Below are 26741 nucleotides of genomic sequence, written 5' to 3'. Positions count from 1 at the left end.
CACATACCAGACGGTTATGGTGAGCCAAGCAAACATTAGTGTAAGATTTATATGCTTGATGTTATTTTAAAGCTATCCTTACTGAATGCATGGGCTCTCTTTGCTTATGTTATTTTATTGGCTGAAAAAGAATGATCATCTATCCTCACCCCCTGAACCTGACCTTCATAATCTCCTTGCAATGAGAGCTCTCTATCTTTCTAGGCAAGGCTGTCCTCGACAGTCTCCCCATGAGTTCCTCTTGGGGACATATCTTTTTTAGTCACCCACTCTAAACATTTATAAGTGCTTTCTCATCTATTATGTCATCTGACCCGTACACTGTCCTTAGAAAGTAGATGTGCAGAAAATATTTTCATTTCACACATGAGGAAACTGAGGGTTCAAGATAGGGATGGCAAAGAGGTTTCAATTCACTTTGACTTTCTGCAACATTGTATTACAGATTCTGAAATTAATCCAAAGGTTTGGAGACGCCTGGGTGGCTCAGTTGGTTAAATGTCTGCCTTTGGCTCAGGTCATGATCCCCGGGTCCTGGGATTGAGTTCTGCATCCAGCTCCTTGCTCAGCGAGGAGCCTGCTTCTTCCTCTCCCTCTGCCTGTAGCTCCCCCTGCTTGTGCTCTGTTTCTCTCTCTCTCTCTCTCTCTGACAAATAAACAAAATCTTAAAAAAAAAAAAAAAAAAAAAAAAAGCTGGGTGCCTGGATGGCTCAGTCCCTGAATGTCTGCTTTTGGCTCAGGTGATGGTCCCAGGGTCCTGGGTTTGAGCCCTGCATCGGGCTCCCTGCTTGGCGGGAAGCCTACTTTTCTACCTCTCCCACTCCCCCTGCTTGTGTTCCCTCTCCCACTGTGTCTCTCTCTGTTGAGTAAATAAAATCTTAAAAAAAGAAAAAGTCCAAGGGTTTGGCAAAAACTAGTGTTGTGATCAACTAGTAATGTCTGTCCTGGCCACTGAAAAGGAAGGTGATGGCACCTGTACTGGTGAGTGAAAGAACTGAGATTTCCTGGGTGCCTGGGTGGCTTAGTTGGTTAAGTGTCTGACTCTTGATTTCAGCTCAAGTCATGATCTCAGGGCGGTGAGATCGAGCCCCATGACAGGCCCAATGCTGGGCATAGAATCTGCTTAAGATTCTCTCCCTCCTTCTCCCTCTCCCCCTTTCCTGTTCTGCTCTCTGCCTCTGCCTCTGCTTGCACGCACAAGCATGTACTTGAGCCCTCTCCCTTTCCCTCTCTAAACAACAAAAACAAAACAAAAGCAGAGCCCCCAAAACAAACTAAAAAAAACAAACAAACTCAGGTTTCCTGGTTCCCAGCCCCAGGTTCTTTCCCTGTGGCACGTTCCTACAGAGGGCTTGTGGAAGCAGATGCAAGTATCCAGACACAGGTAGGAAATGACAGAGTAAATGCTCAGCTGGTAGGCTGGAAACGGCCTTCCGAAAGATTTCCATGCCCTAATCCCTAGAACCTGTGAGTGTTACCTTATGTGGCAAAAAAACCCCCCAAAAAACAAAAAAGCCCACAACCAAAAAACAAACAACAACAAAAATGCGGGAAGGTGTAGTCTCTGTTGATGTGATTAAGTTAAGTATTTTGAGGTGAGGGGATTATTCTGTGTTATCCAAGTGGGTCCTAAATGCAATCATGTATGTACTTATAAGAGGGAGGCAGAGAGAGAGAGAGAGAGTTCGCACACTGAGGAGAGGGTGATGTGAAGATAGAGCTTAGGAAATTTGAATGAGTCCACAAACCAAGGAACACAGACAGCCACCAGCAGCTGGAGGCAACCAGGAACCTAGAGGCTCTGGAGGGTGTGCAGCCCTGCCAACACCTCGGTTTAGGCTGATGACACTGATTTCGAATGTCTGGCCTCTAGAACGGTCGGGAGAATACATTTCTGTCATCTTAAGCCGCGAAGTTTGTGTTGATTTGTTACAGCAGCCCCGGGAAACTAATATACTCAGTAAGTATGAATTTTCCTTCTCTTCAAAGTCTTTCTGAGCTCTGGAAAACACACATGCACATGTATGATCTAATAAGTAATGTGTATTTCCATATATATTTCATTGGCGGGAAGAAAGACCTCCATTATGAGTAAACTTGTTCAAGGCAGAATCTAATGGCGATGAGGACCGTGCTTAGATGTTTCCTGTGCAAGGATGTTTACTCTGCATGGATACTCATTAAGAAGTAATCAGTCTGTTCTATTTCCTACCAGAACAGTTACTTGTCTGCTGTTTTTTTCAATCCATCTTCGAGGGTCCATGGGTGGGAGAATAGCCTTCTGAGCAAACGGGAGCCTTTGTTCCAAGGGAAAGGTGCACCGCTACCTTCTGGGGGTGATTTTGGTTTGTTTGTTTGGAAGGTATTAGGGGCTGCGGTTTTTCCTCCTTTGGGATGAAGCTGACAAAGAAGCAGAAGTTCAGCCTGCCATAAAATTAGTACACAGGCAGAGTCAGTAACCAAGGCCAACGAACCAGAAGCAATAAATCATGTCATCTCGGTGCCTTGCCCACGGTGCCCAAATAAGAAAAAAAAAAAAAAAATCCATTCTGAGGAATGAAGTTCTTAATAATGAAATCTTATTCACGGATGGATCTGTGTTGGGGAGGTTATGAAATCTGACTCGGGAGAGGTTCAGAATGGTAATATCTGAGGATTCAGAAGACGGCTGTCACAAATAACCACAATGCAAATATTAAAATGTGAGTCACCCCCCGTGCCACTTTTTTTTTTTTTTTTTTTTTTTTAATATTCTACACACACCACACTTAGGAGAAAACACCTGCTGCTAGAAAACACAGAAGAGCCATCAGGAAAATTGTTATCAAAAGGGCCTCAGTGAAGCTTTTCACCAGGCTGGACATCCTGGGGGCTGGGCCGTAGTTCTGGGTGCTCTCCTGGGCTGAACATATTTGACCCAGCCCTCGCCTGACTCCATTTCACAGATGAGGAGCCTGAGGCTTAGAGAACCCAAGTTCAGTGGTCTACAGTGAGTTACAGGGTGCGATAGAAACCATCCTCCTAGGCCTACGCCCCTCCCTGCTGACCACATCGCCTCCCCGGACACACACTCTGCTTGCCTTGTTAAAGCCAAGGTGGACCCCAGCTCCTGCCTTCCTCATACACCTATGGAATTGGGTTAATCTGTAACAGGCATTGGTTGGGCACGATAAAGAAACCGGTCACTTTATATTTGATCTGAAAAGAAAAGAATACCATTTCGAGTGTGCTGATCTGGTCCATTGGGGGCCTGCCCCCGTTACCCTTGGGAAACAAGGTTCAAATAGTGTGGGGACATCTGGCCAACTGGGAATGAGCAGGACTTCAGTAGCCCTTTCGCTGAACCAAATCTTCTCCTGCCTTATGTAACCTCAAATCAGTGCTGTCTTTATACACAGAAACCCTAAAGGAACCCTGCTTGAGCTGCCCTCCTGGAGAGATCAGGGAAGCTTCTGGAAGTGCTGTTTATCTGGTAGTGGCAGAGGATAGAGATATGGAGGGTGTGAGTAGAGATTTTTGTTGTCTTGGCTAGCTCTCTGGTAAAGTTCAAAGAAGAGCGAGAGAGAGAATGAGGTGGAAGGGAGAGGGAGAAGCTGATTCCCTGTTAAGCCGAGAGCCCGATGCAAGCCTCAATTCTAAGACCCTTCCCAGGATCCTGAGATCACAAGCGAAGCCAAAGGCAGATGCTTAACCGACTGAGCCACCCAGGTGCCCCACCACTTTTTTTTTTCTTTTTCTTTTTAAGATCATACAGTGAGTTCGCCAAGCTGGAACCTGAAACCAGACTTTCTAGGTCCTTAAGCTAAGCCCTACATCCCACGAAACCCAAAGGTAGTTTCCTAATTAAAGAAATCCCTTTTAGTTTGACAATAGAGAAATAGTATAGTATTCCTCCCAGGAGTCTTTGTTACCCTCTGGAATTAAAATACTATGACCTTAACAAATAGAGAAAAGAAACTCCTAAGAGCTGAAGTATGTGTATAACTGACACCCGCAACCTTCTCTGAAGGGTTGCCTGGGAATTGACTGATGCAGGTGCACAAAACCCAACTCCTTTGCCTTGAGGCAGGGCAAACTCTGTGGTTTACACTCCAGAGCTCCCCATGGCATCGGACTGAGACCACATCCTTGCTCTGCTTCTCCTCATCTCCCCTGCCATAATAATCAGAGTTCTTCAGAGAAACAAATCTGAGAGAGCGTGAGAGAGAGATAGAGAGAGAGATTTTAAGGGATTGGCTTATGATTGTTAGGGTTGGCACTCTGACATCTGTAGGGTAAGCCAGCAGGTTGGAGATTCAGGTAAGAGTTGAGGTTGCAGTCTTGTGTCCAAGAGTCAGAATTTCTCTGTTTCAATCTGGAGGCAGATTTCCTTCTTCAGGAAAACTCAGTCTTTGCTCTTAAGTCCTTCCACTGATTAGATGAGGCCCACCCACACTGTATAGGATCATCTGCTTTACTTAAAAGTCAACAGATCATAAATGTTTATCACAGCTAAACATAGACCTTTATAGAAACATCTAGACTAGTGCTTGACCAAACAACTGGTCACCATAGTGTAGCCAAGGGGACATATGAAATTAAGCATTACGTCCCCTCCCCTTAGAGGTGTTCCTGAGAACACAAGCTTAATACATCACTTTTATATTAATCCTCATCTCATACTCAGCTTCTAAGGAACCTGCACTAAGTCCAACTGAATTTGTGTCCTATTGTACTCCCTTGTTTGTCTGGGGTTTGCCATTGTATTGTCTACCCTCCCCCTCCAGAATTAAGTTCCTGGAGAGCAAGGTATTTTCTGTCTTGCTTACAGCTCTAACCCCAGTCCCTAGAACAAGACGTAGCACAGAGCACCTTGGCCAGTGTTTTGCCTGGTTGTTCTCAGCCTCTATTTCTACTCTGCTTTGTTCTGCTGTGTATCCCAGGGAGGCTTGGGCTCCGTAGCTGCGTTTTCCAGACTTCTCGCCAAGAGGCTTTCAGATAGGCTCTATCAATTAGGCAATGGTGAGGAGTTAGCAGAAAGGAGGAGACAGGGGAGGCTCTTTTCCTGCTTTGGACTTGGGTTAGCGTCTCCCCAGCAGGCATGGATAGCAACAGGGAGTTTCTGGCACTTCCAGTTCCTGCCTGTGAAGTTTCTTCCTCAGAGCCCGAGTAGCTCTCCAACATGGCCTGGCACCACCTGCTGTGTACCCCATCATGGTCTCAGCTCTGGCCACCTTCGGGAAACCTCTGTGGCTCAAAGCACCAGCCCAGCCTACCCTCTTCCCAGGTGCTGGACTCTGGTGGTGCTGCCTTTACCCTGCAGTTCTCCCACTATTAAGAATGGCGGCTTCTTCCTGCATCACTAAGATTTGGGTTAACTCAAAATCCCTCTTTTTGGGACTCCTGGGTGGTTCAGTCTATTAAGCATCTGCCTTCAGCTCAGGTCTTGATTTCAGGGTCCTGGGATGGAGTCCTGCATCAGGATCCTTGCTCAGCAGGGAGCCTGCTTCTCCCTCTGCCTGCTGTTCCCCCTGCTTGTGCTCTCTCTCTCTCTGAGACAAATAAATAAGTAAAATCTTTAAAAAAAGAAAATCCCTCTTTTGTTTTTTTCATCCTCAGCCCTTCCAACACTATGTAGTCACTTTCCTATATTAAATTCCCTCTGTTTAAAATATCCAGAGGGGGCCCCTGGGTGGCTCAGTTCTTAGGCGTCTGCCTTCAGCTCAGGTCATGATCCCAGGATCCTGGGATTAAGCCCCGCGTTGGGCTCCCTGCTCAGTGAGGAGCTTGCTTCTCCCTCTCCCTTTGCCCCTACCCTCTGGTCCCACCACTCATGCTCTCTCTCTAAAATAAATATATAGAATCTTAAAAAAAAATCCAGAGAGGCATATGTCTCATGACTGGATCCTCTCAACTTGGACTGATATTTTGGTCCTGAATAAATACTTGTTGAATGAATAAATTCTATTGCCAAGCTAATGTTCTTAGAGCTCATAATTCTAAAGAAAGAAACATCTTTTCCAGCACCCAAAGATCAAATTACATGGAAGGACTCTGGTGGGCTCTGGTTGGGCTGCATGTGCCTCCATGCCTTGGACCAATCTCTCCAGACCCTAATGGGTCTGGCCTGGCTCACGAACTCAGCCCTGTAGCTCACAGCAGGCAGGGTACTGACATGGGCTGTCCCATCTGAACTACTTGGAGTAAGGGAGATGTGCTTCTCCAATGAAAGAGGGAGCTGGGCAGAAAAAGAACACCAACATATTCCCACTATGATAACTTTACAATCTTCAGGGGGAAATAGACATATTGACAAGCGATTATCATACGATGAGGTGAAGCACCCGTGTTCTAGGAGCACAGGGGAGGATTTATTCTACAAAACACATTCACAAATGCTCTATAATTTGTTCCTGATGATGCCAACGACTGCGAAATAGGTATTTTCATCTTCATGTTATGGAATCTTCTTTGGCCTCCTGTGGCTGGTCTGTTCTTTCTTTTTTAGCTCAAAGCCTCATCTGCCCAGCTCCCTTGGCCACAGCCCTTGATTTCTTTCTACTTCTAAATATCTCAGCTCCATTCCTTTTTGATGCAAAATCCTCCTGAAGTTGGAGTGATTACAAGCAAGTCTCATAACAACCATGCACGCACAAAGCGTCCACCGCGAGGCAGACACCATACCAGATGTTTTACACACATTCTCTCACATTACTCTACTTTACGACCTTAAAATATAGCATTGATGTCCCGGAAAGATTGTGTGACTTGGCCCAGGTATGTGGTTACCTTGTCATAGCCACAGTCTGGCTCCTCCAAAAACATTTCCTCTATGTTGTCTTCATGCCCATGGAGGAATGGCGAAAGAGCTGGGGATATTTAACCAGCAGGACAACACACACTGGGGTGGCATTTCATCCAAATATCCAATGGGCTACGAGGTAGAAGAGAGAGTTTATTGGAATTTTTGTGTTCCAAGAGCCAGAAACAGTGCCCACGAGGTAAGTTAGAGTGAGATAAAGCTCAGCTCCGCATAACCCAAATGGTAGAAGGCAGTGTGGGTATCCAAGGAGACAGTGATGGGGCAGCTTTTGAGAGAAGTGGAAGAGTGAGAAAATCCTGACTCAGGGAGCAGATTGGGTGGAGTGTTTTTAAAAGTCCTACAACCATGAAACCACTCCTTGCTTTCTGATCACTCCATTTCCTGAAGTCACAATTCTTGCAAGGCTACCCTCAAGATTCTGGGTTGACTCCAGATGGTAAATTGATGAAAAAAAAAAAAAAAACCCAAGTAACTCAAAAGGAAAAAGGACAAACTGGTTGTTTAAAAAAGAAAACAAAACCAAACCAAACCATGAAACCATGTATTGATAATATAGACACACCATAGGGATTTTTGCAAATTTTCATGCAACTTTAAGCATTTTAGTCTGCCTGAGACGTCTCCAGACTTTTTAGTTTCATTTTATCATTTAAAAAGTAGTCTGGGCTTATCCAGTTAAGGCTAGACGGCTTGTTTGCAAAAATTTTACTGATTTTAATACTCTATCTCAGACTCTACGTGAATTGCCTGAGAACAAGACCCAACGGGGCTGAGACGTTGAGACAGGGGGCTGACAAGAGTGAGAGGTGTCTGGTCTGTGTCTTGTCTGAGAGGCATCTCAACACACTTCCTTCTGTGTCCCTCTGCTCCTGGTTCCATTAACCCAGCTCTGCACTAAAATAATGATGTGGTACTGTTTCTCCCTTCCCGAGACAGGTGTCTGGCTTGTCCTTCACTGCAAGGAGAATCACCTGTAAGTGTCCACAGTCCCAAGGGACTGGAATCAAACTAACCTGGTCTTGGAGCTCAGGACTCCCTTCCTTCCTGTCTATGGCATAAGACAAGTTCTGCAGATGTTTCCACAACACATACTTGCAAGTGCTGTTCAGTCATGCTGTGGCCAAAGTTCCATTTGCAGGGGAGGAAACCCATAAGGGTTCGATGTCTCACCAGAGAACATGCAGCCAATAATTGGCCACTTGAAAGCTAGCCCTCTTCACTGCTGGCCTGGCTCCTCCCCCTGCCCCAACATCTCCTTCACGGGCTGTTCAAGCGCCTGGCTGATGGAGGGCAAAGCTAAGCCAGAGAAAGGCCTGGCTCTTGCTTCAGGATTTCTGTGGGTCTGTGACCCAGCTCTGATCACAGCTGGAGCCCTGGCTTCTGGCGCCCTGTACTCAACTCACCCATCTTGATTCTCCTTTCTGATCTGTACCCCCTTCCCACCCTGGGTATATTCCAGCCTTGAGAACGCTTCCTGGTCAGTGACGAGTAGGTAGCTTTTGCCGGGCCTATAAGATCTTGTAGAGTCAGAGCTGGAGTCAATGTCCCACATAAGCAGAAATTGTGGGAAAGCAGGAGTTGTGAGTACAGAGTACACAGAGGGCCCCTATCTATAGAGCAGGACAGATGTCCAGAGGCACAGAGATGAGAGAGAAACTAATGACCATGGCGACCCTGGTTCTTGAGGGTGCCTCACTGTTCAACTCCAGTTCTACAATGGACTTGGCCACAGGAAAAAGGGAGCCACAGAAGGTTCAAGGGAATGGCAGAATTTCATGTAATCATTTTATCTCATGTTCTGCCTCTCCTGCCATCTCACCTACTGCCCTTGCTGATAAACCATATTTCCAGTGGTCAGATTCATCAGGAACTCAGTGAGTGGCGTTGGGAATGACCTCAGTGCCTTCCGCTTGGGAAATTCAGATTTTTGTCTGGATTCAGCATCTCTCCAAAGCACAGTGTGGAATTCTTTCATTTAGAAACTGAGATGATAGTTAACCAATTAGGCCTCCTCTCGTCCCTTCTATATTCTTGAACAACTTAGACCACAGCAAGCCAGCTTGGCCGGTTACCATGGACACCACTGTCGCTCTAATTGGAGCCCGCTGGGAAGCAGTGAACAGCAGATTTAACCAGTTTCTTGTCTTCTAGTGAAGGCAGAGCTGGTGGGAATGCAGCTCCTCTCATTACCGCAAATAGTTTAGTGTGTAGGGCAGAGTGATGGTGGAAAAAGAAGAATGATTACTCCTTTAAAATATCACAAACTAATGTCCTTGTCGAAACAAGGAATGGATTTTGACCAGTGGAACTGTGGTCATTGTATTTGCTATGAAGTCATGAATATTTCAGAGTTGCATTGTAATCAGTGTTAAGGCTGAATTTCCCGAAGATCTCAGCTCTTCTCAGTAGTCTTGAGTATCTAGTAATGACCCACATTTACAAACCACTTATTGTATGTACATGACATACATTCTTTCATTTAATCCAGACAACTACTCTATGAAGTAGGTTCTTTTACCATTGCCATTTCATAGACGAGAGCATGTAGGCTCAAAGAGGTAAGGTCTCTTGCTAAGAGCACACAAAAAGTGAACCTCTTAAACTCATGTCCCACCTAGATCCCTCCAGGTAGGTGGGAAGTTTGGAAATACTTTTGAAAAAAATCCTGTATGAAGTTTTGAAAGTTTCTGAACCAGTAGATAGTCCCTAGGCCCTGAACTTATTTCTTTTTATTTTTAAAGATTTTTATTTATTTATTTGACAGATAGAGATCACAAGTAGGCAGAGAATTAGGCAGAGAGAGAGAGAGAGAGAGGAGGAAGCAGGCTCCCTGCTGAGCAGAGAGCCCAACTCAGGGCTCGATCCCGGGACCCTGGGATCATGACCCAAGCTGAAGGCAGAGGCTTTAACCCACTGAGCCACCCAGGCGCGCCCCCCCCCCCCAAACTTATTTCTTGTCAGTGATTGTATTGCCAAGGTCACAGCCTTGTCACACAGGAGACAGCCCTACCCTCGTCACCCGAAGCCCTGAGTCTGGGCTCTTCCACAGTCTCTAGGCTGACACCCTGGGGAAACCTCGGAAGCTTCCTGGATCACAGGCTATCAAGAGGAGTGCTAAACCCCGCTCTGCTCACTTCACAGGGATGTTATGAGTTGCAATATAAGTAAAAGCAAAAGTGTTTTTGCAAACTGTATAAAGCCATAGATGGGATTCTTCAACTCAAGGCATCATTTTCTGAACGTATAGCCTGGGTTGGGAAATGTGCTAGATGCCAGGGATATAAATAAAAATGAATTAATACAGGATTATTTGTTACTCAACAACTGATTATTAAGCTGAGTTCCCATGGGCTAGGTACCGTGCTATGCGTTGGGAACACATCTGTGTCTGAATCAAGGCCAGGTTCTATGTTCAAAGAACCACTCATGGTGTGCAGAGAAGATAGCTGTTCAAAACATGAATTTAATAGTATTCCTATGGGGGGCGTCTGGGTGGCTCAGTGGGTTAAACCTCTGCCTTAGGCTCAGGTCATGATCTCAGGGTCCTGGGATCGAGTTCCGCATCTGGCTCTCTGCTTGGCAGGGAGCCTGCTTCCTCCTCTCTCTGCCTGGCTCTCTGCCTATGTGTGATTTCTTTCTGTCAAATAAATAAATAAAATCTTAAAAAAAATTAATGTTCCTTGAGTTCTGTTAGGAGAACTATAGGTGCTATGGGAGCATTCAAAGGGGAGTCCGAACCTGACCTAGGACTCCACCCTCCCCGAGGAAGTCATATATAAGTGTCCTGTAGGAGCACAGAGACTAAGGGGGGGGTGTGCATGGGTATATAAATCTATAAATACAGAGCTATGATAGATGGCTAGAGAAGGTAGAGCAGCGAGTCTTACCTGTATTAAAGTCAAGGTGGATTTATTACCCAATCCTGAGTGTTGCTGTCACAGTTTGGAAACATCCAGAAAAATTTCCATAGGAATAGATATTTAAATATGTGACTGTAAGTAGGTGACTAAGCCTCAAAATAGCAACCAACCAAAAAATAGTAGGAATACTTCCTGTTTTACCTCCCCTCTATCTCTCTTTCTCTCTCTCTCTCTCTCTCACACACACACACACATCTGGTTAATCTGGCAAGTAAAATATAAGATGTACACCACGGTCTCCTAACCCAGACCCTAGTTACTTAGAAGATCTCATTACCAGATCTTGACGAATTATATACAAAATAAAGGGAAAAAGTCGCTTTCACTTTTTAACCGTGAAGCTTTTCATGCATAGAAGGCAAGAGACCGAGCCAGGCTTCTAAGTAATCCCTGGTCCTTCCCGCAACTCCCAGCCCTGAGAATCTGTGAGGTTGGTTACAGTTAGAAACTGAGGCTCTTTGAGAGTTGGCGAGATAGCCTTGGGAGCAGGACCAGAAGAGCTGCCCTAACCCTATCTTCTCCACTAACTTGTAGAATGGTCTTGAGCAAGTCACTTCCCTTCCCAAGCCTCAGTTTCCCCATCTATAAATAGAGGAAGTTGGGAAAGTCCTTTTGACCTAGTTTTATGAATTTATGAAAAGGACTCTTTATCTCCTCAGGCTAATGTAGGTCCCTATGTTATATTTCCTTGTTAGCACTTATTCTTGTCTCTACTTTTTCCTCTTAAAAATATATATATAATTATCTATCTCTATCAGTGTTTGCCCAAAGACTTGACCTTTAGGAGAGCAGAGACTCTGCTGTCGCCACTGCACTCTATATGTTTTAGCCTGTACCTGGCACACAGTAGGAGCTCAATAAACATTTGTTGCCTGAATGTTCACAGGAAGCACTCATCCCCACCCCAGCCCTGCTGACTCGACACCAGTGAGCACTCGGGTTTTCTAACTGGTGTCCGGGAAAACCTGTGTGCTGACAGATGTGTGGAGCTTTGTGACATTCCAAAGGATCATGACAGTGCCTTTGAAATAATTACAAATCCAAGCCCCTGATCCAAAAAACGCTCCTGTCCTTTCTAAGGCCACGACAGAAATGAGACCAGAGTCAAAAGTTCAGTCAGAATGAAGTCAGTTGCCATCCATCGTGTGACAGTGGAGAACAGCAAACTCTAATGTGGAATTTTTCTTCAAAGCCAAGAGTTGTTAAACATTGTGAAATCAGCACTCCTTACAGTGATTTATGGAGCTGAACCACCTTTGATTTCCTTGTGTAAACCATGATCTTTGCTGTATTCATTCATTTGTTCATTTGTTTGGACAGCACTTCTTTTTAGGCTCTGTGTGCCAGACCTTGAGCAGAACATGGTGAGGGGCATAAAGATGGATATGTGCCAGGAGTCCATGGCCAAGTAGAGGGAAGAACATCCACCCAATAACTGCAAGGCTGATCTAAGAGGTCAGTATGTGTGAGCCCATTTGATTAAAGTCTGTCTCTTGCTACTAAACTACTAAGCCCCAGGAAATCAGAGACTAATTTTTGGGCGGGGGGTCTTGCTCAATAGTTGATGGTGCTTGGTACCTAGTAGGAACTCAGTATATAGTTGCAGAATGAGGGAAATAGCGTCCTCTAAAAGAGATCCCAAAAATGCTATAGGGATTGGAGAGGTAGAGCTTAGTCTCAGCAGGGGAAATTACCTGAGCGAAACTGAGAGGGACCATTGAGGTTAGTGTTTCCTGCAGCATCCCAGCCCCATTTTACAAATAAACAAAGTGTCACGGAGAGAGAAAATGATTTGCCCAGGGTCATATAGTTGTCTTCCTTCCCATTCATATGTTGAAGTCTTAACATCCAGTACCTCAGAATGTGACAGCATTTGCAAGTAAGGTCTTTAAAGAGGCAAGTAAATTAAAATGCAGTCATGTGGGTTGGCCTTAATCTATACGACTAGTGTCCTTGTGGGAAGAGAGGGTTAGAACACAGATATATAGAGAGGGGAGACCTTGTGAAGACATGTACCAGGCACGCTTCTGTGTACTTCACATACATTGGCTCATTTAATTCACTTAACACTGCTGGCAAGTAAGTATGATTATTGTCCCACTTGTACAGACGAGGAAACTGAAGCATGAAAAGATTGAGCACCTGGCCCAAGAGCAGATATCTACTCAGGCAGGCTGCTCCATAGCCTGCTCCTACCCATCATGATGTTCTACTGTGGTACATCTCCACACCAAAGATGTTTTCAAAGATGGGAGGTGATGGTGGCCCTGTGGGCCTTGTTGGGTTGGCTCTCATCGAGCCATCAGTGGTGGCTATCCTGATCCCAGTCTGAAGTGGTTCAGTGCAGGCATCAAACAAATGAGCAGAGTGGAGCAGGAACCTTACTAAAGAGTACAGTGTTAGCATTTATTTGTTCCAGAATCTTCCTGTACTAGGCTATTGATGCAGAAGCACTGAAATAGCAGACTTCAACCATCCCACAAGTTTAAAAAATATCTCTTAATTCAGTCTTTGAAAGTGAAATGACCAAACTGCTTCAGTGAAAGTACTTTTCAGTAAGAGACCTGGTTTTGAGTCCCCTCTCGAACACTTACTGGCTGTGTGACTTGCGGTTTATATACTCAGTTGGAAGCTCAGTTTTTTCTTCTGGGAGATGAGGAAACTAACACTCCTTTCATGGATTAGACATAATAAATGCAAAAACACTGTTACAGGGTGCCAATACATAGTAAGTGATCAATAAGCACAGCTCTTATTAGTTAAACAAAGTTGACCATACCCAAAGGCTTTCTCCTGTGTAAGCCTTGCCCAGTGTCTCATCCTGGCCTGTCCAAATTAATTGCTCACTGCTCTGACTCTCACGGGAAGTTGCTTACACTTCTTTTTGTCCTTCCTTGTATCATAGAAGTTGATGACGCACCTATCCATCTGTCCATTCACTCAGTAAAATTATACTAACCACTGTCCATGTCCCAGTGCTGTGCTGGGCATTGAGAGTTCAGAGATGGATGCCTGGGCACCCACTTTTGCCCTAACCAACCCTGTTTTGGCTCTTGTTACCTCATCCTTCTCACTCCTTCAGAGAACTGAGGCTCTAGTTTAGGGTGGGGAAAGGTGGGTGAAAGAGAGATACGTGATAGCTCTCTGCAAAATCCCAAAGGACACTACTCTGTGGAGAACATACTACCAAAAGAGGGATGTAGTTCCAGAGGACGGAACAGGCCAGTGGGGCACATTAGTGAAGATAACAGGAGGATGTTCCAAGAGAATAAGGTTTTTGTCTGTTTTGTTTATGGCCTCAGAGAGGTTGGGCTTTTGGGGTGACTCAGGACTGCTGTGCCCAATAGGAAGGACATAATAATAATAATGATAATGACAGAGTTTAAAACATTTTTACAATTATATTGTATCATGGTATTTATTCTGGGAAAACCCAGCACTTTGTTGGATTTCTAGACACTTATGATTAACACTATTTTTATAGAATAAGGGAGTCATAATGTTTTCCGTTCCTTTACAGTTTAGCTTTTAGAGGTCTTAATCCGCTTTGGTTTGGCAACAGACACATTAAGGAATAATTACAAAGATTGTAGTAAGTGCTGGGCTAGAAAACTCCAGTGTTTTACGGGGCCTGAGGTAGGAGAGCCCCACTGTCCCGCTGGAACTACCCAAGGGCTGGAAGCTGAACAGTTTGGATGCCAGCGCCTTCAATCCACAAAAGGATGTGGAGAATGCAAGTGGGGGTTCTTGCTCAATCTTTCCCTAGTCTGAGCAGTGAAACTCAAGTATTTTCTCTTTTGTATGAAGAAAACAGGCGCAGATGGTGGCAGTGGCTCACTCAAGATCACAGAAGTGGAGAGTGGCAAATGCCTTAATAGTTAACATTTATTGACGCCTTACTGTATGTCAAACATTCAGTGAGAAGCTTTGCACGTTTTCTCTCATTTAATCCTCCTGACAATCATGTCAAGTACCCTTATTTTCCCCCATTCACAGATGAGGAAATGAAGTAAAATAAGAAACTTTCACAAGGTTATCTAGCTATTTAGTAGCCAAGTCTGCATTTGCTCCCAGTAGGTGGTGGGGTGACTTTGGAATAACAGCCTGATCCTAGCCCTGTGTCGCCAAACCCGGCGAGCCCAGCGCGATCTCGGCCTGGCGCTGGAAGCACACGGCAGGGACGGGGTTGGGCCAGGGGCGGGGTTGGGCCAGGGGCGGGGCCTGCGACTCGCGGTTTCCCATTAGCTTCAGCCGAAAAGTCCCGCCCTCAGCCTAAGAGAGCTCAGGGATTGGCTCTCCCGAGGGCGATTGGCAGCACGGGGTTCGACCAGGGCCGCGGCGGAGGCGGAGCCTCAAGCAGGAAGTGGGTGTAAAGGCGGCTCGAGGCGAGCTGGCTCGCGGGTTGCTGCGGCCACTTTGCCGTGTCGCGGCCGCCAGTGGCGAGATGGAGGGGCCGGGGCTGGGTTCGCAGGTGAGTGCGGCCTGGCGCTGGCAGTCTTGGGGCGGGGAGAGCGGCGGCGGCGGCCGTAGAGAGAGGGAGGGCGTAGGTGTGAGGCGGCTCCCAGGAGGGGCCTCCGGGGACTGAGGGGCCTGGGTTGGGGAGGAGGAAACATGGAGACACCGAGAATGATGCTGGGAATTCTCTCCGAGACGACCGGAAAGAAAAGGCGAGGACGTACGGGTGGGTGCCCTACGGGCCCGCCATCCTCCACGGTGGCCCAGGGCGCCCCCTGGGGCCGGTACCCGGGTGCCTGGCGGGGACCGCTGAGGGGCCTGGGAAGGGAGTGTGGCCGTTCCTGGGAGAGGTGTCAGGTGACACACCTGAGTTGGGCCAGCCTGTCTTGACCTTGGCCTGGAATCCGTGCGGTTCTCTTGATTTCTTTCTTCGGTGGAGTTGCCTGGACACCTGCCTTGGCCCCACCCAGCCCTATTCTGGTTCTTGTTCCCACATCCTTGCGTACTCCTTCAAAGAACTGAGGCTGTTAGTTTAGGCTGGGGAAAGGTGGGTGAAAAGAGGTGCGTGACAGCTCTCCGCAGAACCTCAAAGGACGCTGTTCTGTGGAGGGGATACTACCAGAAGCCAGTTGTAGTTCCAGAGGACGGAACGGGCCAGTGGGGGACGTTACAGCAGATAACAGGAGGATGTTCCAAGAGAAAAAGATTTTTGTCCTTTTTCCTTATGCCCCCTTTCCAGTTCGTAGACTGCTGACAGGCATGTTGTAGCTGTTCACTTAATATTTGTTGAATAAATGAAGAATATCCAGATTCTGCCAACATGTAGTGAGTGCTTAGCTTATGCCAGATGCTTTTATATGCATTATTTTATTTTGGAATTGAAGCATCCTTAAGAAGATGATATGTACTGATGGGCAAACTGAAGCTGTCTTCAGTTGGAGTGAGTTCGGTACTAGATTTTCTGTCCCTAATGGGATCCAAGCCGTTTGAGATGACTAGAGGAGTTGGGTTCTTAAAAAAAAAAACACTCTTTCCAATCCTTAGAGTGTTTTTCATGCTCCGCCTTCCTGTCCTCAACAGTCTGGTGTAGGTTTAAGAGAAAGAATAAAACATGTGGAGAATTTAAGTTGTTCTTTTCATATTAGGTATCCTTGCACTTTGACAGAAAAAAAAATTTTGCAAGCTGACTGGATTTTACAAAAGGTGTAGAATCTTCTCATGGAAACTATGTCTCTCTCTCTCTCTTTTTTTTTTTTCTCAGAGACTCTCAAGGAAAAGTTGGTAGGAGAAACTCTTATATCTTAATTACTGCCACTTATTTACAAAAGCCTTCAAGTACTTGAAGTCCACTCCCTCGTGCTGAAGGGAAGATAGCCCTGCCCCAATTTCATGACAGATGGAGGAAGAGAATGATTCAGAGGTTGAAATTAATGGGGCAAGGTAGAGTAGTCATTGTTCATAATAATTGTTGTTTAATAATAATAGCATAATGATAATAATTGTTTTTCCGTAGTAAAGACCTCATCTGTATATGGTGCTCTGCAGTTTACAAAATATTTCCCCATTCTTGATCACTGTGACCCTGTGAGGTGGGGAGGGATTGTTATTCTAGTTTTAAAGATTAGAACTGAGGCTCAAAAAGTCGGCATCATTTGCTAAAAGTCAAATAGCTGCTAAGTGATTGAGCTAAGACTTCATTTTACTAGGTCTTAGGCCCTGTTACAGGTGCTGGAGATAAATCAGTGAATAAAACAGACAAAAACATTCCTGCTGTGGTTGAATTTGGTTCTCCTGATTCCAGTTTCAGTGTTGTTGGGTTTTGTGGGCATTTGCTTATGCCATCTGGCCACGAGTTTCTTCTCTCACCTCATTATTTAGCTACTTTCTTGCTTGCCAAACCACATTGGTCTCAGGACCTTTGTACTTACTCTTCACTCTGTCTAGAGTGCTCTTTCCTCAAATACCCACGTGGCTTAATTCCCCACCACTTGAAGGTTTTGATGTAAATGTCAGCTCAGTGCGCAACCCCTCCTCATCGTTACCCCTACTAGCAACATTCCCTAGTCTCCTTTCTTTTAAATTTCTCCTCAGCATTTAATACCATTTAACATACTTTGTTTTGTTTGTTGTCTCCTTCCTTCCACTGAACGTAAGTTCTATGAAGGCAGCGATTATCAATTTTGTTGACTGCTGTGTGCCTGGCATCTAGAACAGTGCCTAGCATTGGTGGGTACTCTGCAAACAGTTGTCCAGTGAGTGAACTCGGAAACTGAACTCTGGTACTTCTGTTAATGTCATGAGAAATTTTAATGGTTATCCATTGTCTCTTTGTTTTATTTGATAATCTGGCATGATAGTGACCCTTATCAGAGTTTGAATATATGATTTCTAGATCTGGAGTTTCTCTTTAGTTAATGCCCACTGTAACTTTAATGGTACTTATTTACTATTTAGAAAAATCATATGATTCGTGATATCTCCATGTGAAAAGTATTGTATGACCCCTTATATCTTAAAATTGTTATCGTTTTGTTTTGTTTTCTTCTCTTTTCTTTCTTTCTCTTTTCTTTTTTCTTAAATTGTTCTGGTTTTCTATTGCTGTGTAAAAACCACCCCAAAACGTAGAGGTATAAAACAGCCATTGTCATGTTCATGGACTGTGTCAGGAATTTGGACAGGGCATAGCAGGGATGGTTTGTTTCTGTCCCACTGTGTTTGGAGCCTTTGCTAGAAAGACTCATAAACGGGGATACTTAACATCTGGGTTTGGTATCATCTAGTGATGTCTTCACTCAGATATCTGGTAGTTGATGTTGACTTTTAGCAGGGACACCTACATGTGGCCTGGGCCTCTGCACAGCATGGTGGCTGGGTTCCAAGGGTGAGCATCTCAAGAGACAGAACATCTCAGGCTGCCAGTTTCTCAGGCTTGGGCCCGCAAACTGGTGGAACGTCACTTTGGTGGGATTTTATTAGTGAGGCAGTCACACAGCTCAGATTTGAGAGGAAGGGACACAGAACCTCTCCTCTTAATGGAGAAGTATCAAAGAATTTAGGGACTCTGTTGTAAAAATCACCCCAGATGTATCCACTTATCTCTTACATAATTTTCATAGTATCTTGTACTCCCCTTTGAAGGAGGGTATTAAGTTAGCTACATGTTTCTTTCTTGGTATCCTTTTTGCTTTTTTTTGAATCTTGCCTGTTCTGTTCACTGTCATATCCCTGTGTCAAGAGCAGTGCCTGGCACATAGAGGGCATTCAGTAAATACCAGATGGATGGATGGATGGATGGATTGCAGCAGGAATTGTGTCTTATTCCCTAATTACCTCGTACAGATCTTCATCGAGTTATAAAGGGGTTACATCCAATAAACCCATCATAAATTGAGAATACATTTAATACACCCAACCTACTGAACATCATAGCTTGGCCTAGCTATTTAAATGTGTTCAGAACACTTACATGAGCCTACAGTTAGGCAAATCCATCCAACACAAAGCCTGTTACTAAAGTGTTGAGCATCTCATGTAATTTATTGAATATAGTACTGAAAGCGATAGAATGGTTGTATTGTGTGTACAATGCTTGAAAGCGTATTGCTTATTCACCCCTTGTGAGTGCATGGCTGAGTGGGAGCTCAGTTCAGCTGCCTAGCACCACAAGTGTCCTACAACATATCACTTGACCTGGAAAAGACCAAAATTCAAAGTACGGTTTTTATTGAATGCATATTTTTTCCACACCATCATAAAATTGAAAAATCCCAAGTTGAATTATTGTAAGTTGGGGATTGTATTGTGATTGGTATACAGCAGGTGTTCTTTACATTTCCCTGAATGAAAACTCTTATCAGTTTGCTAGTATCATGAGAATTTGAGAATTTGCTTAGTCTCTTCTGTTACCTTTTTTTTAAATCCATTCGCTTGAGAGACAGAGAAGATGTGTGGGGAGAGTGGCAGAAAAAGAGGGAGACAGGAAGCAGACTTTGCTTCCCCTACCTGCTGAATGGGGAGCCTGACATGGAGCTCCATCGCAGGACCCTGAGATCATGACCTGCGCTGAAGTCAGAGGCTTAACCCACTGAGCCACCCAGGCGCCCCCCTTTTCTGTTACCTTAACATTGCAGGCAGCCATGTGGCAGTTGAGCTTCCACCACCATAAAGGGTGTTTGTTTATGTGAAGGCTCTGTCAGTGCACATTTTAATAATGACTGTTGTAACAGCTCCTCTTCGACCCATACAGCATTAACGTGGAAGGAACTTCGTAGCCATATTGACCTGCTCCTTCCATTTTACAAATGTAAAAACCGAAGCCAAAAATAGGGTAGATGATCAGCCACCATCATTCAGCCCGCATGAAATCTGAGACTTTGGCCTTATTCTCAAGGGGTTCTCATTTCAATGTGGTAAAAATGAAACAACTAGAGAATACTAAGAAAAAAAAAATAAAATTTTTTTTTTGGTAACTGGACACTTAATTTCTAAAAAGGATTTAGTATCTTGACATAAACTTTGCTTCAGTCTTGGCAATAGGAATATATGGTTGTTTTCCTTAAACAACTTTATGTGACTATCTCCAAAGTTGACCTCCCTGAAAGCAGGACATTCCTTTCCTCACCTGTAGCTCTTGTAAAATTTTGGGAAGTGTGATGTCTAGAGCAAAGGAGCTGTGGTCTCTAAGCTGTTTTGATCATGCGTTCCAATCAGTGACAGTTTTGAGCTTGCACCCTAAAGTAAAACCCTATCATAATGTGAAAAGTGGGATCCCAAATAGTCATTTTTGTAAAGCATCATGTATGGTGAGATTAGTGGAATGATAAATGAAGCCGCGCTCCAAGCTGGCCGGGAGCTTGGCTCCGGACGCACAGTCCAAATCACCCAGGTACTGACTGCAGTTTGTCCTCACGTGTTGGTACTTGATCACTCTGATCGCTCCACTGATGGGCTGACTTTGTGTTGTGTGGTCGGCTGGGACTTTACAAGTCCTGCTTCCGTCTGTTCGAGGTACATGGGGGCTGGGGCAGGAGCTCCTTGCTGAATTTGTATCGTCCCGGGGCATGTTATTGTAAGATTTGACAATATGTTTCTGAATTCTATTCATTGATTGATAGCTCAGTATATACTCGTGGTAAGGTTTTGAATTAAAGATAATAAATAGAAACCTGTTTCGGGGTACCTGGGTGGCTTAGTGGGTTAAGACTCTGCCTTCGGCTGAGGTCATGATCTCGAGGTCCTGGCATCGAGCCCCACATTGGGCTGTCTTCTCAGCAGGGAGCCTGTTTCCCCCTCTCTCTCTCTGCCGAGCTCTCTGCCTACTTGTGATCGCTCTCTCTCTCTTTCTGTCAAATAAATAAATAAAATCTTTAAAAAAAAAATGAAACCTGTTTCAAATTAGTCTCTTTGATAATTTTGATTTTTTTTTTTTGGAGGGAGGCTGGCTTTTTGTTAAATCACGTTAGATTGTCTTTGTTGTTACTTCAGGCAATACTGAAGATATGCATAGAAGTGTCAGCTTTGCCTTTTCTTGTTTGCTTGGACTTACGCTATTATTGTTGTCCAACTTCTTGGCCTTCAGTGTAAGCCACATGCTTATTTTGGGAGGGGTAACTTAGTTAAAATTAGATGATTTTACTTGAAAATTAACTTAACCTGATGTATACTGCAGTATGCTGAAGGTCTGCCCTCCCATCCCTGCCACACCCTCTGCGCCTTTGCCCTTCTAAGGAACGGGGAGCACAGGTGGGTGTGAAGGACAGTTCCTCCACTGTGTTGTTGTTTGGGACAGGTATATGGCAGGTACCTTAGACTCCCCCACACAGCTGACCAGGGTACTCTCTGCACTACACGGAACTTTCCCTTGCTTTCACAACGCCCCGAACAGGCTGCAGTCATCTGGGACAGTGTTAGAAGCCGAGCACTTTCTGTCCAGTGCCATTTCTTCCCGCATCACTTCACCCTGTCAAGCCCTGTGGGTGGTGGAACTTTTACTCCACTTCCAAGTCACCTTGTAAACAGACCGTAAGGATGACTTGCTTGATGTACAAATCAAAAGAGGCTGGCAGTGCTAAAATTAGTAAAGCTTAAAGAACTGGATTTGTAAATACTTGTGATGTGCTCTTTTTAAAAAAAAGATAGAAGTCATTATAATAGAAGCTTTACCATGTTCTCCCATTGCCCAGTGGATCACTGCATATATGGCCTTGAGTGGCCTTGCCTGGCTTTGGAGACCACTGACTTCAAAAAGGCTTTGAGTTTATATAATCATTTCTTAGGTTTTACTCTGCTTAAGATTTCGGCAAAAAGTGATGATGTGAACAGGAGGTACCTCCTGTCCCTTAGTCTTTACCACCCAATTTTGCCACTTAATCTCATGTTGCCTTCCATTATCATTTTACTCTGTTTGTCTCTATTAGATTCTATTAGACTTAAACTCCTAGAAGATAGACACTGATGGTTTTCATGCCTCTAGCATAACACTTTGTATGCCATATATACACAATAATTTATTGCTGGAAAAACAAATGCTCTTCATTGTAACATTCTTTATAGAAGTGAAGGCTGAAATCAGCCTACATTTCTGCAACACCACCAGGTTTAGGGGCGCTGACCCCCCCACACTTAAAAAATTCATGTTACTTTTGCTCCCTAAAAACTCAACTACTAATAGCCTGCTTTTGACTGGAAGCCTTACTGATAACGAGAACAGTTGATTAACACATATTTTGTATGTTATATGTGTTATGTTCTGTATTCTTACCAAAAAGTAAGCTAGAGAAAAGCAAATGTTAAGAAAATCATAAGGAAGAGGAAATACATTTCAGTACTATGCTGGATTTATCAACAAACATCTGTATGTACGCGGGCCCGTGTAATTCAAACCTTGTTGTTCAAGGGTCAACTATATACACAGTGAGGTAGGGATACACCAAACTCCTAATAATAGTATCTCTGTTGTTACAAGATTGGAAAGAAAATAGTCCAGGTTTGCTTATCCTTTGTTCAGTTTTATATTGCCAGATCTTTAAAATGAATGTGATTCAATTTATAATTAAAAAAAAATAATAATGTTGATGTGAAAGGTCGACTGACCACTCTGTCAATTTTAACTAATCTGCTGTTTACTGACACATTAATGTCAGTGTCCTGATTTAAGTTCAGGACTACCCAGACCTTTATTAAAAAATAGGTTGTCCTTCATCCTCAAGGTAGAAATTTAAGAATTTAATAAAAAGAAAAGTTGAATTGTCACAAGAGGTGGGAGGAATGACTAAACTGTAGTAATTCTGACTGTAGTTCAACTCTTCCTTAACAGCTTGTCTTCTTCCAATCGGATATAATTATAATTGCTGTGACATGATGAAAAGAATCCTAAAGTAATGTTCTTATTTCTGTTTTAATCTAACTACCTATATGTTTATTTTTAGCTGTGTGTGAGTATGCTTGGTTATAAGGAGTGTGAAGTAGGGAGGTTGAATTCACCAGATAAAGCAGAACTCACTATTCAAAAGAGCATTTGTGGTTCTGGTTCTCAGTAAGGTGGAGTAAGCATTTACCTGTCCCACTGAAGGCACTGGGCAGAATGTAAGTAGCAGCTATTTAAGGATTCTGAGAAGTAAATCGTAACAGTAGGTGGGGAGGAAAGACCAGAATTCAAAAAACTACTGAACCAGGAGCTAATTTACATTTTCCCCCCGACTTGGTCTCCTTCCCTGTTCCCTGCCATGCCTAAACTTGAACCATCGAAGTAAGGATTAGTGAGACAGAGCGCTCCAGGAGAAACCCTCTAGTTCAAGTTCAAGGAACAAGAAGGAGGTCTCCTGGCAGCACAGGTGCCTGAAACTCCGGGGGAGGAGAACTTCCTCTTTGAACAGTGGAGTTGTGGTGCCAAGATAGCTGTTCTTAGAAGTGACACCCAAAGCATGATTCATAAAAGAAAATAATTGCTAAATTGGACTTCATCAAAATTAAAATGTTTGCCATATGAAAGAGACTTCTAAGAAATGGGAAAATAAGCTACAGGCTGGGAGAAAATATTTGCAAATCGAGACACAAAGGACTTGTATGGAATGTATAATGTTAAGAGCTCTCAAAACTTAACAGTGAGAAAACAGCCCAATTAAAAAATGGGTAAAAGACAATTCTCCAAAGAAGATATACAGATGGCAAATAAACATATGAGAAGATACTCAACTTCAGCCATTAGGGATATGCAGATTAAGACCATGATGCTGTACTGCTACCTATCTGTTACACTGACCATACCAGGTGCCAGTGAGCATGTAGAGCAGTTGGAACTCTCATACATTGCTGGTGGCAATGCAAACTGGTACGGCCACTCTGGAGAATAGTTTGGCGATTTCTTGTAAATTCAACATAGATCATCGGATGGCCAAGCAATCTCACTCTTACAGAAGCAAAAACGTATGTTCATACAAAAGTTTTGTACATGAATGTTTATGGCAGCTCTACTTAAAATTGCCAAAAGCTGGAAACAACTTGCCTGGATTGTTTGAATGGATAAACTGTGATACATTCATGTAATGGAATATTATACAGCAGGGAAAGAACTATTAATAAGACAGAACCACTGGATTGAGTCTCAGAAAGCATTATGTTGAGTGAAAGAAGCCAATCTTAGAAGATTATATGCTTTAGAATTCCATTACATGACATTCTGGAAAAGATGAAACTAGTGATGAAGAATGTATCAGTGATTGGCAGAAGTTGAGGTAGCGGGAGGGTGTGACCACAAAGCAGTATCCCAGTAGAGTTTCAATATGGTGGTTAGGTGAAAATATATCATCTTGTATGTTTTTCTTTTTTCTTCTCTGTTCTTTGTTCATTTTTTCCTACCTTTCTTGCCTTTTTATTTATTTATTTATTTTAAAGATTTTATTTATTTATTTGAGAGAGCACAAATGGGGTAGGAGGGAGGAGAAGCAGAGTCTCCGCTGAGCAGGGAGCCCAATGTCGGGCTCCATCCCAGGACCCTGGGATCATGACCTGAGCGGAAGTCAGATGCTTAACTGACTGAGCCCCCCAGGAACCCCTTTTCTTGCCTTTTAAAAAAATATTAATTGGGTGTCTTTAATATATTTTATTTTGTCTCTGCTCTTGGCTTATTATACCTTTTTTTTTTTTTTTTAAGATTTCATTTATTCACTTGACAGAGATCACAGGTATGCAGAGAGGCAGGCCGAGAGAGAGGGGGAAGCAGGCTCCCCCTGAGCAGAGAGCCCAATGCAGGGCTCCATCCGAGGACCCTATGATCATGACCTGAGCCGAAGGCAGAGGCTTTAACCCACTGAGCCACCCAGGTGCCCCTTATTATACCTTTTTATTTAGAGGTTACCCTTGGGTTACCATTATACTCCTTATCACTGCATACCTGTAAATACTATTATAGTATCTCTTGTAACTGTTTCAACATCTTTTACAAGTATACTGGCAAGTATACTTCCACTTTTCTACAATTATCAAGAAATTAAAAAATGAGAAAATGTCCGTTATGCTTACCCACATAATTATACATAGTTACTTGTGTGGTCTGGTACTCTGATCCTTTGTATTGTTTTAATTGCCATATGGTATTATTTTCATTTAAGCCTGAAGAACTTCTTTTATCATTTCTTTTTGTATAAGTTTGCTGGCAACTTTCTCACCTTTTGTTTGTCTCAAAAAGTATGTATTTCACTCCCATTTTTGAAGAATAGTTTTGCTGGTGTTTCAGGTTTGCGGTTCTCTCAGCTCTTTAAAACTGTGTATTGTGTTCTGGTCTGCACTTAAGTGTGAGAAGTCTGAATTCATTCTTATCTTTGTATATTTGTGCCTTTGCAAATGACCTTTGTTTTATGACAAAATATATAATTTGGAATTTTCTCATAATGAGCATCTCATCTTAGTGAATAGAATTAAGATGAAAATCTTTCCTAGGATATACCTGTAAGACTGGAAGAAATTCTCATTTAAGAACATAAATAGATACTATTGACAGTAGCAGATGCTTCATTATGTAATTGAATGTGACATTAATTCTCCTACTATGCTATGTCAAATTACTCTTATTCTTCAGTGCAGGAATCACAGCCATGGCCCCCACCGTCCAGGATTTGGTCGACATGGAATCTGTGCATCTGAAAGCAAAGAACTTGCTAAAGCGAGAGAAGCTCTTCCTCTTATAGAGGACTCTAGTAACTGTGACATTGTAAAAGCTACCCAGTAAGTCTCCCCAGTGTTTCCTTTTGTCCTGTGTTCTGTTGAATCATAATAATGTTTGTGCATTTCATGGCAGCCCAGTATATACCTTCCTCACTTCATACTTCAACATTAACATATTTGTCCTGCCAGCGTCAGAGCATTTGATGCAGTGCACCTGATTCACTCTTGATTACCCGTCTCTCCCATTAAGTCAAGAGTAGCTTCTTAGCAAAAGCATGTCGTTTTCATCCTTGTCGTCCCAGTGCTTTTGCATAGTTCTTGTCTTGTATCAGGTGCTGGATAAATCTTTGTTGAGTGAATGAATGATTATAAATGATATTAAATGTATAAGTTTGAAACACAAATCTGAGTGTTTAAAAATGTACTACAACCTAAATAGGTAAGTGGGATGGGAGAAATATCAGCTAACACATTTATGGATATTTTAAACAGTTATTTATTGAGTATTTTCTATGCACCTATTGTATTAGAGGCACTGGAAGAACGTCAGTAAAGTAAAATAGGTTTTCTGACTACCTGAAACATACAGCAGGTTATTTGCTTGCACTGAAAATGGAAAGTATGTTTTGAAAGTTTCCCCTTAAGATTTCCATATGTGGATATTTGCATTAAATCATTTCTAACATTTTTTTTCATTTCTAACATTTTTACCCTCATGGATCTCACTGTTCATTAACAGCCAACCCGCCTCTTGCCATTGAACATATTTTGAAATATTTTGTCTGTCAGGCTTCATTAATTGACTACTGTAATCAAATACAAATCTGTCCATCAGAGCTTTCAATCAACATTAAGGAACTAATGTTATCACATTAACTTGATATAATTTCTATTAAAAGCAAAGATGTTTGGTGATTAATTAGCCCGTTAAGCCTTAACAAAGACTAATGTGTTATTTATGTTTAAAAACAATCGATGATTATTTTAGTATTCTGATTACTAATTTATATGAACTCTAGAGGCCCTTGGAACTGCTCCTTTAGGTGAATATTATTTGCTATTCTTATTTTTATATGAAGGTAAGAATGGTTCTTAAGGTAAATATTTCTTTAATTAGCATAGAAGCATTTAAATGTTTATCTGCTGTCAGTTAAGCTCTGTTATGATGAATGTAAGAAATTAGGCAACATTCACAGGTAATCTCAGTAAAAACTTGCATTTTATATCTTTCCTGAAATTTCCTCCAGGTCTTGGGCCTTCTTAAATGGTTGTGGGAATATAATTAGGTAGTATTTGGAAAGGACCAAAGAGAACTAGGATATGTACATTGTCTAAATCCTCATTAGTGTGTACTCTTATATTCTCACATAAGGGAAGTATTTCTTTTTCAGTAAAATGTTAAA

The 26741-nt window shown here is 43.2% G+C and overlaps 1 protein-coding gene across 1 annotated transcript in view; it reads left to right on the top strand.

Annotated features, from left to right (window-relative positions):
* The first annotated feature begins 15086 nt into the window (after window positions 1-15086).
* The window catches only part of LOC111150238 (zinc finger DHHC-type containing 13), a 46599-nt gene continuing 34944 nt past the window's right edge, over window positions 15087-26741 (top strand). The window contains exons 1-2 of the mRNA XM_022507663.1: window positions 15087-15193; window positions 25253-25398. Of these exons, the coding sequence (XP_022363371.1) occupies window positions 15167-15193; window positions 25253-25398 (173 nt within the window). The 5' untranslated portion in view covers window positions 15087-15166. The remainder of the gene's footprint in view (window positions 15194-25252; window positions 25399-26741) is intronic.

Source organism: Enhydra lutris, unplaced genomic scaffold (assembly GCF_002288905.1).
Source record: "Enhydra lutris kenyoni isolate GAN:26980312 unplaced genomic scaffold, ASM228890v2 scaffoldscaffold22, whole genome shotgun sequence".
NCBI classification, from domain to species: domain Eukaryota; kingdom Metazoa; phylum Chordata; class Mammalia; order Carnivora; family Mustelidae; genus Enhydra; species Enhydra lutris.
Note: the sequence above shows the minus strand (reverse complement) of the source record. Positions and strands in the feature narration are given on the sequence as shown.